This window comes from Rhopalosiphum maidis, chromosome 4 (assembly GCF_003676215.2).
Source record: "Rhopalosiphum maidis isolate BTI-1 chromosome 4, ASM367621v3, whole genome shotgun sequence".
Classification (NCBI taxonomy): Eukaryota; Metazoa; Arthropoda; class Insecta; order Hemiptera; family Aphididae; genus Rhopalosiphum; species Rhopalosiphum maidis.
Window position 1 is genome coordinate 43,503,090 of NC_040880.1, and position 12,308 is coordinate 43,515,397.

Sequence of the window (12,308 nt, forward strand, 5' to 3'; positions counted from 1 at the left end):
TAAATGATTATTTTATTAATTTACTAAAACGAGATATCAATATATATATTTAATACTATAAAATATAATCCAATAAAATTAATTAGATTAGATTAGAATAATAAATAAAAAATAGAATTAATTTAATTAGAATTTAAGACAATTTAAATGGTTGTATTTTGATCATGATGGGTATTAAAAACTAAGATTAGTAATATTTAATAACTCTTATATTTTTATTGATTGATTTATTTATTATTAAATACAATCAAAAAATACAATTAACAGAAGTAAAATCAGAAATAACGCTAAACTATTTAAAGAAATATAATTTTAATTACAATTTAAAGTAAAAACAGAAGTAAATCATAAATTATTATTAAGTATATTACAAATATTTTTCTTAAAATACTGAACAATTCGAATTAAAAAAAGCCAACAAATTCAGTATGAACAATAAAACAAATCTAAAATACTTATAATATCAGAAATGCAATATTTTCAAAAAAAAAATATATCAACTTACTATAAAACCAAAAGTAAAATAAATGACGTTAATAACTATATAAAATAAATGTATCACAAAGTATTCTTAGTAATATAGAACTAGAGACTAACAGAACATCTTTACTCAGAATCGTTTTCATATTCAATAATATATCATTGAATTAAAATTTAACCCACTCAACACCTAATAGTTTACAATAGAACAGTATCAATTGCATACTTTTTTAGATTTGATATTTTTAATAAATATATGGCACCGATGCATGACGCATGGGTATGATGGGGAATTTTCTAAACATTAAATTTAAAAAAAATAATAATAATAAAATGTAGAAAACATTTTAATATTGTTTGTTAACACTACGATATTATTTCTATTAGTTAATGAATACGAGTAATATTAAACTAAGTTATACATAATAATTGTCCTAAAACACATTTTGTTAATTAAATATTTATGCCGATAAATTATGATTTTAGATTATATTAATTTATAGTTAATAAGTTATATTATGTAAAATTACAAGAATATTACTAAATATTTTTTTTTGAAATGCTTTCATTGCTGTCTGCATCATTAACAGATGATTCGAATGTTGTTACTGTCTCTAAATTTCCAGTATGATAATTCTAAAAAAATATATAAATAACTTTATATTCAACTACATTATTTAGTATTACAGATATTATTGTACGTAGTTTACCTCTGTAGCTAATCTATGTAAAAAATCAAATGTACTTGGTCCTGTTTGTTCTACCATTTTGTAAAAAATTCCTTCTTTATTTTTCAATAATTTGTGTGGATGGTCAAACTCGACTATATTTCCTTTGTCCATAACAAGAACTTTGTCCGAATCTATTACAGTATTTAGACGATGTGCAATTGTTAAGACTGTACATGTTCTAAATTTGTTTTTAATGGTCATTTGAATCAACGCGTCTGTCCTAAAAATTAAAAAAAAGTTCTGTTTTTTCGTCTATAAATTAAAAAAAAAATATTAACCTAATACCGTGGATCAATATTAGCTGTGGCTTCATCCAAAACGAGAATCTTATTGTTTCTGACTATAGCTCTAGCAAGACATACTAATTGTCTTTGACCAACACTAAAATTGGAACCATTTTCAGACATTTTTGAATTAAGAGCATCAGGTAGGTCTTCAATAACGTTTTTGAGTTCAACCTTACATAATAAAAAGTTTTTTTTGTTGTGTTTAGAGTTTTCGAACGATTTGAATCAAACTTAATATTAAAGATTAGAGTCAATTATTACTTCATCTAATGCATTCCAAAGTATATGATCTGGGTGTTCATCAAATGGATCTAAATTTTTTCGCATTGTTCCCGAAAACAGGACTGGTTCTTGGGGAATTATGGATATCTTAGATCTCAACTCGTTTAGTCCAAGTTCATGAATTTCAATACCATCAATAATAATTTTACCTTCATTAAAAGCTAATCTAAACAATGCAGAAATTAAAGATGATTTTCCTGCACCAGTTCTTCCAACGATTCCTACCTAAATGCATTAAAAATCAACAACATTAAACAAAACGAAATATATAAACTATTTAATCAATAACCATATTATTATATCTACATAACAATAATATTATACATTACTTTTTGCTTTGATTCTATATTTATGTTAAGATTATTTAAAACATATGATGTATTTGGTCCATATCGCAGATAAAAATTTTCGAATATAATTTGTCCTTTTGATGGCCAATTTGAAGATTGTTTTTTACCTAATAAAAACAATTATGATATCAGCTATAAACATAACATTTTTGTATAATATGTATGAAATATTTTTATAAATTTAAATAAGTGTAAAGATTTCGAAAAATACATACACTTAAACTGTATGTATAATATAAATCAATAATATTCATAAAGTTGTATTTATGATACTTATTTTATACTTATTATTTATGACAGTGCAATGTGCATAACCACGAAATATTGGAAATGTTATTATTTTGTTATTATGTATAAACAACATTTTTTTATTATTTATACTTATTATTCAATAATACTGTTTATACTAAACAGTATTATTCAATAATACTGTTTATACTAAACAGCAGCTAAATTATGAATTAAATAACACTACCTTTTGACTCAAGATCATCTTCTTGTGTAACATCTGTATATTCTAATACTCTTTCAACAGCTGTCATATTGTTCTCTAATTCTGCCGTTTGTCTCAAACCCCATTGAAGTGTTCCTTGTAATACAAAAGCTTGGGAAATGGCAAGACCAACATTACCTCCAAATATATCTGTATTACGATAAAGAGTTACTAAATATTATAATCAATCAAAATTATTTTTAAGAGATTACCATTGCCAATTGCAACGAAACTGAATGTAACTGCGCTCACGTATATAAAACAAATAATGTCTAACCAAAATCCAAAACCTCTACTTGATGCTATAAATAAATACCAAGCTGAAGAATGTAAGTCCTGTAATTTTTAAACACAATATATACAGACTTAAATAAAAAATACAAAGGATAATATTGTTTAATTATTAATTTATAATTTTATGTAATAAGGCTTTATTTTAAATAACATATTTGATATAAAATAGATTACACTAGTGCATTATTTAGGTACGTATTTAGCGAATGGTGCAAGTAAAAACCAAAAAAATTTAATGATATTGATTTTTGAAAAAAAAAAATGAAAAGTTAAATACTAGAAGAAAATGTATTAATTTATCACTAACTTGATGGTCATCAAATTCTCTGGTCAATTTATTTTCCGCTTCAAATGCTCTAATCGTTGTTAAACCTTGTAAAGTTGCATTCAAATGTGTAAATACGGGGCTTCGTGCTAGATTTTTTAAAAATGACTGTAAATTGTGTATAAAATAATTATACTTTACTTTAAACTTAAATATTACTACTTACTAGTTCCTTCTAACCGTTTAATACTACGTGATAATGATAAATAGAAAATCATTATTTTGTAAAATACAAAAATCAAAGCAAAGGCGGCTATTATCATATACACGTTAATGATTCCAATAACGATTAGTATTCCAAAAACCATCAATCCGTTCTAGTTATAATATTTTTAATTAAAATACAGTATTTTATGTATTGTAGGCTTAGAACCAAAAACTTCTATCTCAAATTATTAAACTGTCCAAATATGTAATTATCATTAAATTAAACAAAAATAATTAAACTTATTTAACCTCAAATTCTTGTAGTTTGGGTTTTTTTTTCTAAGTAAAATACAACTAAAAAAAATTGAATATGAAGTTAAGAATTAACAAGTTTTTAATAGAATTATTTAGCTGTGCATTTTTTTTTTTTATTTAGAGTTAGTAATTTATATTGTTCTGATTTAAATCTATGTTCTTTGGAAAGAATTTGGCTTGAGAACATTTAATGTAACATGATATAAAATCCAAATAATATGATAGATGATACTAATATTTATAGAATTATTTTTATTAACAATTTTCAAAAATTAATAACAACGCACTATAATGTTAATATATTGTATGGTTGGAGAAATTACTACGAGACAATTATAACTTTTTGGTTATCATTAATTTATTTTATTATACGGATAGAACTCCAGTTTGAAAACTGAAAAATTTATGTCGATCACCATTAAATAATAATTTTTAAAATTGTGCTGATTTAGACTTTTTTAATTTTGGACACTCTTTAAACAATATGCTAATTTTTGTTTATGAGCTCGAAATAAGTATAGATAATTTATACTATATGTATAAAAAAAGTAGATTTTATAAAATATAAAGTTAGCAGTTTACCTCCTTTTAGTTTAAAACCCACGTCATTAAAAAATGTGATATACTCAATAAATTATTATATTACGTGTATACAATCCATCAATGATATTGGTACTAATTCATCAACAGTGCCTATGTCCTTGGAAAAGCGGTTAAGAATGCGTCCTGAACAAACACAACAAATTGTAAGGCGGTATTATAATCATTCAAAATTATAATTACCAGAAGGATTTGTATTAAAAAAATATATTTTAGCTTTAGTTAAAGCATTAAACATATTGTTATGTAGGTTCAATGAAGCTTTCATGCAGACGGATACAAATAAGACTGACCTTATTGCAGATATAATTATTATAATTAAAGTTATAACGGAAAAAACATAAATGCATGTTTGTCTAGAAATTGACCACCATAACAATGTACTCGAGTTGTTATCAGACACTGCTATAGGCGCGTTTATTACATTACGGAAAGCGTGTTCTTCTAAGTTCACCCTATATTAAACAAAAATTGGTAATTAAAAAAAATTGTTGACACGCATTACACATACTAAATACCATACCAATAATTTATCCAAAAGTCTCCGAGAGACGAAAATACTTGAGTAAAAATGCAGATCAGAATAAAAAATAAAATTTTACACTTCCTTCCACCAGCAAAGAGATATGACAAATAAACACTATATGAAATATTCCCCGAAGAACGAGTTTCAGCTATTTCGGTGGGTTCTAATTTATCTTTATGGATTTTACTTTCATCAACAGATGGTGTTATACTTGTTTCTTCAGGCACTTGACGATCGAAAATTAAGTTTTGATCGATTTTATTTCCAACATCGAATGTATCATCAGCCACAGATATCATCCCTCTTGGAGAACGAAGCATTTTTGCAAAGTCTAAATTAGACATTTGAAGTTCTTCATATGTACCTTCCAATAAAATATTTGCCTAAAAAAAAACATCATTGAATTATATCCCAAGTATTATAATTATATTATATTATATTTTTACATTATCCATTACAACAATTTTATCTACACTCGTTAAGTACTGTAATTGGTGTGTGATAAGGATACAAGTTTTTTCTTTGAGGAAACCTATAAAATAAATAAAAATGTAAATCAGTCTTATAATTCAAATTTTTTTTTCAGCCTAACCTTTTATGCATTTTTCAAACAAATGACTGCCAACATGTGTGTCGACAGCTGAAAGAGGGTCGTCCAATAAATAAATATCCGCTTGTTTATATATGGCTCTGAAAAATTAGTCCCATAAAAACAATAATAATACCTATTATTTTTTTATCGGTTTCATTTATGTTAAAAATTAATATTACCTAGCTAAATTTATTCTCGCCCTTTGCCCGCCACTGAGAGTTACTCCTCTTTCTCCGACAATTGTTTTATCTCCACATGAAAACTGTTCAAAATCTTTTTTAAGTGCACATACTTCTATTACCTATTGTATAATCGTTTCAGAAAATGTAACTTAAAGTGCATGATAATATTTTGTAAATATTCTCCAAAACATTTACTTGTTTATAACGGTGTTTATCCATTGGAGAGTCAAATAATATATTTTTTTGAATAGAACCTACAAATAACCATGGTTCTTGGGATGCATAAGAAATTACACCATGCACTGAAATTTTTCCTTTGGATAGTGGTAGTTCTCGTAAAATTGCTTGTATTAATGAACTCTGTTTTATTTTTATACATTATACTAATATTAAATTGTTAAAAATATAATGATTAATTATTTTATATACTTTTCCTGCTCCTACAGGACCAATAACTGTGACTAATTGACTAGTTTTTACAGTTAAATTAATATGTTGTAAAGAGTTCTCAGTTTCATTTTGAGTCCACTTAGCCGTTGCATTTGAAATAACTATTCTTAAATTATTTGACTGTAGCATTCCGTTGTCATTATTTGTAGTAATTGATGCAGAATTAATGATCGGTTTTTTTACACCATTATTGATGGATACATTTTTCAATTTTGAAAAACTTACAACTTGACAATTTTTTTTTTTGTATGATAAAAAATTCTTTAAAAACATTAAATATATAAATAATTTACACTCTAATTTTAGATTTTGAGCAGTGCAATAAATGAATTGATTTTTTTTATACGAGTATCGGAGTATGTATACACAACACTACTTACTTTTAAGGATGGTTTCGGATAAAAAATTGGTTCTAGTTTAGAAATGTTAAAATTCTCAATATTTATCAAAATTACTGGGAAAAACAAAATCAATAAAGCAAAATGAAATTTTTTACGCAAATCTAGATTTTGATAAAATCAACTATGTTTCTTAGTATAACTTGAAAATTAATAACCTCAGAGACTTGATATTTGAATGTAACTCACTCGAAACCTATTAAATAGTAGATAATTTTTGTAACATATATTTTTACCTGAATTCGTTTGATAGTCATTAATAATTCAGCTATTTGTGCAATGGCTTGAGGAAAAAATATTGTCAACGACACACGTAATATATTATAATATGTTGTTACGACAAATACCTAAACATTTGAATATTTAATTACAAATTATGTGTTTCTTAATATTTATCTATAATACGTTTTAATTTAAAAGATTTTTTACCTTTTGTGCAGTAATATAGTTTCCGAGTAAAACATATGCAAGTATACTAAAAAACAAAGCAATCCTCGTATGAAATACCATAAATGATAAAAATATTGCTCTGATGTAAGACGATCCTCGAATCTGTTGTATTTCCATTCTACAAATATATAAAAATAAAGTTTTTTTAAATTGTATATTATATTTATTAAAGATTAATTCGCACTTTCTTGCATATTGTACTAAATACTCGAATGGCTTTTCCCATGTATACATTTTAATTACTTGAATTCCCGAAATTATTTCATTCATCAAATGCACTCTTTCATCAGTTACAATAGCGGTCTTTAATCTAAATTTGGAAATTTTTTTTCCAAGCCACACTAAAATTGTAATATATTTATTTTAATTGTGAATGTAAAATTATTTATGCTCTATAATTGTATTGAATTTGTTTTACAAAACCTTGCAGAGGAATGAACGTAATCAAAATCGCAACTCCAAATATTGATGACACACCAATTTCTTGCCATAATAAGTATGTAATTATTATCGTTTCCAAGGGGGTAATCCACAAATAGTGCAGAAAAAATAGTGCTCCATCGAACCGTTGCACGTCATTTGATAATAAATTAACTATTCGACCACTCGATGTTTCACCTAGCGATTCATTACTTAATCGAATAGCCTAGATAAAAACAATTGTAATGTTTAAGTTTTTTTTTAAGGTACAATTTTATGAAGCTGAAATGTAATAAAAACATTTTTGAATTAAAAAGATCTTTAATTTTGATAATTAAAAAAATAATTCATATTAAAAGAGTTGTATAATCATAATCGTTCATTATTAATGATACCTTTCTGAATATTACTGAACAGCAAGCAATTCGCATTTTCATCCCATAGTGAACTATTTCTAGTTGTGTCGAATGAAAAAAAACAATTATAAATAACATATTTATTGTTAAGCAAGCTGCGTAAATGTATGCGTGTTCTAAATCGGTTTCATTCTGTGTTTCGGTATTGAAATATGACACTAGTCTACCAATCAACATGGGTTGGAACATCCTATAATTATGCACACATAGGTACTATACTATACTGTAAAAGTAGTTTCATATAGCAGTATAATAAATTTATAATTGACAATTATTTTGACATGAAATCATACTTTATAAATAATAAAATAAAAATATTTATATCAATACATTTTTTATGAAAAGCTTAACAATTTGAATCGTAGATTACAATATAATATGAAACAATAAATAAAGTGTATAGTATATTTATTTATTCAAATTCAGTCATTTAAAATTTAAATTTGCTTATAAAATGGTGAATATGATTTAGTATTTTTTAAACCTATAATATAACTATATTATAACATGTCTATTGTCTATTGACATTGATAGAAGTTAATAATATATGTTACTATTTTGCACATTTTTAGTTTTCATAAAGTGGAAAACCACATCGTCTTATAGTCGTGTTATGCTCTCACACATTTTTAGAACTTATTAAAAATGTATATTTATTTACTTTTTATTATTAGTTTATGAAATCATACTTATAAGAAAATAATATATTCACCGTAATCATGAAAAAATAAAAAAATAATCACAATTAGTTATATACATTTCTAAAACAAATATTTTATTATTTTAAATCGGGATACGTTTATAAATATAACTATGTAATTTAATATTTTAGTATGTTAATTCAAAATATTTAAATAGTTAAGATCATTTATTTTAAATTTAATTATCTATCACATATTATTGATTGATATTGATGAAAGGTTGATTATCTAAAATCGAGACTTAATTTATATTAGGACAATATAATATAAATTACCCATTGTTAAGTACTATCATAAATATTGTTTAACATTGACACTTTAAAATCTTCCATAATTAAATGGATGTTTACTTGTAATACATTTAATCTGTGTTATACGCAAAGGAGGGACTAAAGAGATTAAATAATAAAATTATCACGTGATAGTTTTTACTAATTTTGTATTATTAACAAATTAATTATTAATCTTTATAACGATATTATAAAGGCAAAATGTATAATTAATGCATAGTTTTATCTAAAATATATTAAATAGAAGAGATTGATTTTCCATCTTAAAACTGTATCCATGATTTTACAAAGATAAAAAAAAACCAAAATAATATGTTCAATAAAAATGTAAAAACATAACACTCAACTAAGTATAATATGAAAAACAAAATATTAGTTTTAAATATTATTAATACTTACTTAAATATTTCGCTGATAGCAAGAGTTAATCCACAAAACATAATATTAGTTCCAAAAAACTTGATTAAGACTCTCAACAAACTAGGCTTTCGTTTTCCATTTTCTGTAAGAACCAGTTCTTGATTCCATTTCCTTAAATACAATTGTTTATTTTATAAAAATATTTAATAAAAAGAAGCATTTCCTTTTTGATTTTAAGGAATTTACTTTTCTAAATCATTTCCTAATGTTGATGACACATGTTCATTTAAAGGTACATACAAATCATTTATTTCTAAGTCTCTTTTACATCCTATTTTGAGTAAGTCCAACATCCAGCTGAATGAAAAAAAAAAATTGAAGTATAATCATTATTTCTATTGACTGTTTATTTTTCTGATAATCAAAAAAAGTATTATAAAAATACTAAATAAGATTTTGATAGGTATATCAATAAGAAAATTGGCAATATATAAGATTTTAACTCAATATTGATATATGTGCATAAACGACACATTTTTGATTGAATTATCAGTCAATGTATATGAGTACTTAAACAACAATTTTTATAGTTATTAATTTCTGTTTTACCTAAACGTGATGATCTCAAATATGTTTGCATTGGCTCTTGGATGTTTAGGTCGTTGAAATTTATAATTAGAATCCATTTTTTGTTTTTACCTGAAATAATGAAAAACTAAGAAACAATAAGTTTATTAAGCGGTGAATATGTTTTGTCAACCTAAAAATATTCAATTTTAAATGTTCCATAAATAGCTCAGAATGGTTCGAATTTTATTAAAAATTAGTTAATCATTGAATTACACCAAAACAGTTAAAATAGATTTTGTTAAAAACAAAAATTATTTCGCAATTATTCGTTTAATAAATGTTATGTTAAAATATATTAAATAATAATTAAGTACAAAATAGATTTAAGTTCCAAAAAATAATATTATTGTTCAAGTAATATATTTTAATACTACATTACTACTAAAGAAATATAGTGCGAGTCTATAAACGAGATCTAGTAATAATGTTATCTACGTATCTGTTCTTATTCTTTAGAATCTATAAAACATTCAAATATTAAAACAATTATTGATCAGGAATAATTTTAAAATTTAAATATTTACCTAAGTGTTAATTATATTAATGTGGTTAAAATTCATAAATATTAGGTTGTAAGAATAAAAATCTATAAAACTACTTTATTGAAATAAATAGTTTTAATATTATATAAAAGTCGATCATTATGTCATGATATATTTGATATTTGTAATTTAAATAACAGCTTTTTGATTGTTTTTTTTTTTACACATATATTATACTTATAATAGAAGTGAATATTAAAATACAACTACTTACTATTTAAGAATTGAGTTTTCTTCAACACACTCGTGTGTCCAAATTAATCGATAATAAGCGTGTTTGTACTGTGTAACTGTGTATACTATATGGTTCAACAATTAAATATCTAAAAATTATATAATTTAACTTACGTTTTGATAAAAGATAATGTATGTATGTTATATATTTAAATATGTATAATTATATTGATAATATTGTACTTATAATTATAATTTATATATTATCTATATCACTGTATTAAATTGATTCTGTTCACAATTATACGTATGAACTAAACTAATAAGTAAATACAAAATATGTTTTTAAATAAACATGACATTTTGTAAACTTATAAATTAATGTATATCTATATGAAACGTACACTTTTGGATAATAATTATTATAATACAGGATAATCATTAAAATTATAATATTTAAATATTATAAAATATCATTGTAACATTGATTTGATAAAGAAAATTATAATTTCATGTAATAAATCGATATATTATTAAAAAATTAAATTAAAAGAATAATAATGATATACTATACAAGTCTAAATTTTTCGCTATTTATTGCGTCGTTATTCTTAAAACATAGAACTACCTATTATAAACTAATGTAACATTATTCTATTAAAATTTATAAGTTTAACAATTAAACAATTATAATTATGGTGAAGGTACTTAAAATTAGATATTTACAAATATTTACCTACTAAAGTCATGTTTAATAATATTTGATATTTTCTAAAGACTTACCTTAAGATAATATTGTTTAATATATTATTATATGACTCATCACTGAAATATATATATTATATGAGCACAATAAAACTTGAGTTATAATATGTTTTGAAGAAATATAAATACTTAAAAGTTTTCGAATTCTCGATGGATATAATGATATTTTACAATATACTTTCGATTTATTAAATTAATATTACTTTGCTCTAGTCCCTATAGTATTTAAACATATTACTATTTTTTTAAAATTATAATTAGTATATAAATTGTATTGATTTTCATGAGAAATTTCACAATTTGTGAGACATCAGTATCACTAGAATCACCAAAAGTAAAAGCAATGATAATGAAATTGTTTTTTTATTATATTAGCCAACTAAGAACAAATAGTCCTTAATATATATACAATATAATCATTTAGTATGAATTTATAAAACTATCGCCAAAGTTCACATGATTTTGATTTTCATACAAACAACTATTATAACAATATTTATGCTAAAATTAAGGATTTGAACTTTTTTTTGAATAGTTTAAACTTCAATCATTCGTAAATATGTATGTCCCTATCTGCATGTAAGCTATCTTACATAAATCAAAAATAGTCTAAAATTTCAAAAAAAAAAATCAAAAATATTTTCGGAAATTATATTACACAAAAATAACACATTGTAATAATGGAAGCACAATACATACATTATTTCACTTAATAAATATTTTTAATAATAGGTATACAAAATTAGTTTTGTATTTAGGATAATATCAATATTTAAAATCAAATTTTTATGTCTCAATTAATAAATCAAAAAAAAATCATAGCTTATGATTATCTCTTTTAATAGGGTTTTAATAATTTCTATATGTTACAAATAACTTTATTATTATAAACTTCAATGTGTAACAAATACAATAATAATATTTTGTAAATTATTAATTGACAATACGAATGTGCAAAGTTTCGAAGTTAATTTGTATTTATTAAACAATAATAAATAATAATACTAATTAAATAAATTATGTCCAACGCTTAATAATTAATAAAAAGAGTGAAAAAAAAATTTACAGAGATATTTAAATAATTAAGCTCAATCAAACACTTTATTAG

At 23.3% G+C, this 12,308-nt stretch overlaps 1 protein-coding gene across 5 annotated transcripts; it reads right to left on the reverse strand.

The window, feature by feature from the left end:
• Positions 1 to 920: 920 nt before the first annotated feature.
• LOC113559173 (multidrug resistance-associated protein 4-like) lies at positions 921 to 10,605 on the reverse strand. Of its 5 annotated transcripts, none has more exons than XM_026964802.1 (26): positions 10,476 to 10,604; positions 9,699 to 9,788; positions 9,336 to 9,446; positions 9,129 to 9,260; positions 7,718 to 7,928; positions 7,326 to 7,548; positions 7,087 to 7,243; positions 6,882 to 7,020; positions 6,689 to 6,799; positions 6,034 to 6,315; positions 5,800 to 5,964; positions 5,602 to 5,723; positions 5,423 to 5,520; positions 5,277 to 5,362; positions 4,828 to 5,213; positions 4,488 to 4,759; positions 4,351 to 4,430; positions 3,409 to 3,559; positions 3,225 to 3,331; positions 2,836 to 2,959; positions 2,606 to 2,773; positions 2,110 to 2,237; positions 1,760 to 2,005; positions 1,497 to 1,669; positions 1,191 to 1,431; positions 921 to 1,116 (listed from the first exon to the last, which is right to left on the reverse strand). In XM_026964802.1, exons 2-26 carry the CDS (start codon positions 9,773 to 9,775, stop codon positions 1,021 to 1,023), a joined length of 4,086 nt encoding a protein of 1,361 aa, XP_026820603.1. In that variant the 5' UTR covers positions 9,776 to 9,788; positions 10,476 to 10,604; the 3' UTR covers positions 921 to 1,020. The 5 variants fall into 5 exon arrangements, with proteins under 5 accessions (XP_026820603.1, XP_026820604.1, XP_026820605.1 ...); XM_026964803.1 differs by having other exon boundaries at positions 9,699 to 9,804; positions 10,476 to 10,554; XM_026964804.1 differs by lacking the exon at positions 10,476 to 10,604 and adding an exon at positions 10,244 to 10,293.
• Between the last annotated feature and the right edge of the window lie 1,703 nt (positions 10,606 to 12,308).

Excerpts from the sequence above, each read along its gene's own strand:
- LOC113559173 (XM_026964802.1), bottom strand. The coding sequence starts at position 9,775 with ATGGATTCTAATTATAAATTTCAACGACCTAAACATCCAAGAGCCAAT. Across the intron at positions 5,363-5,422 it reads GTTTGAAAAATGCATAAAAG|GTTTCCTCAAAGAAAAAACT; the intron begins GTTAGGCTGAAA and ends TTTATTTTATAG. Across the intron at positions 1,432-1,496 it reads ACAGCTAATATTGATCCACG|GACAGACGCGTTGATTCAAA; the intron begins GTATTAGGTTAA and ends TTTAATTTTTAG.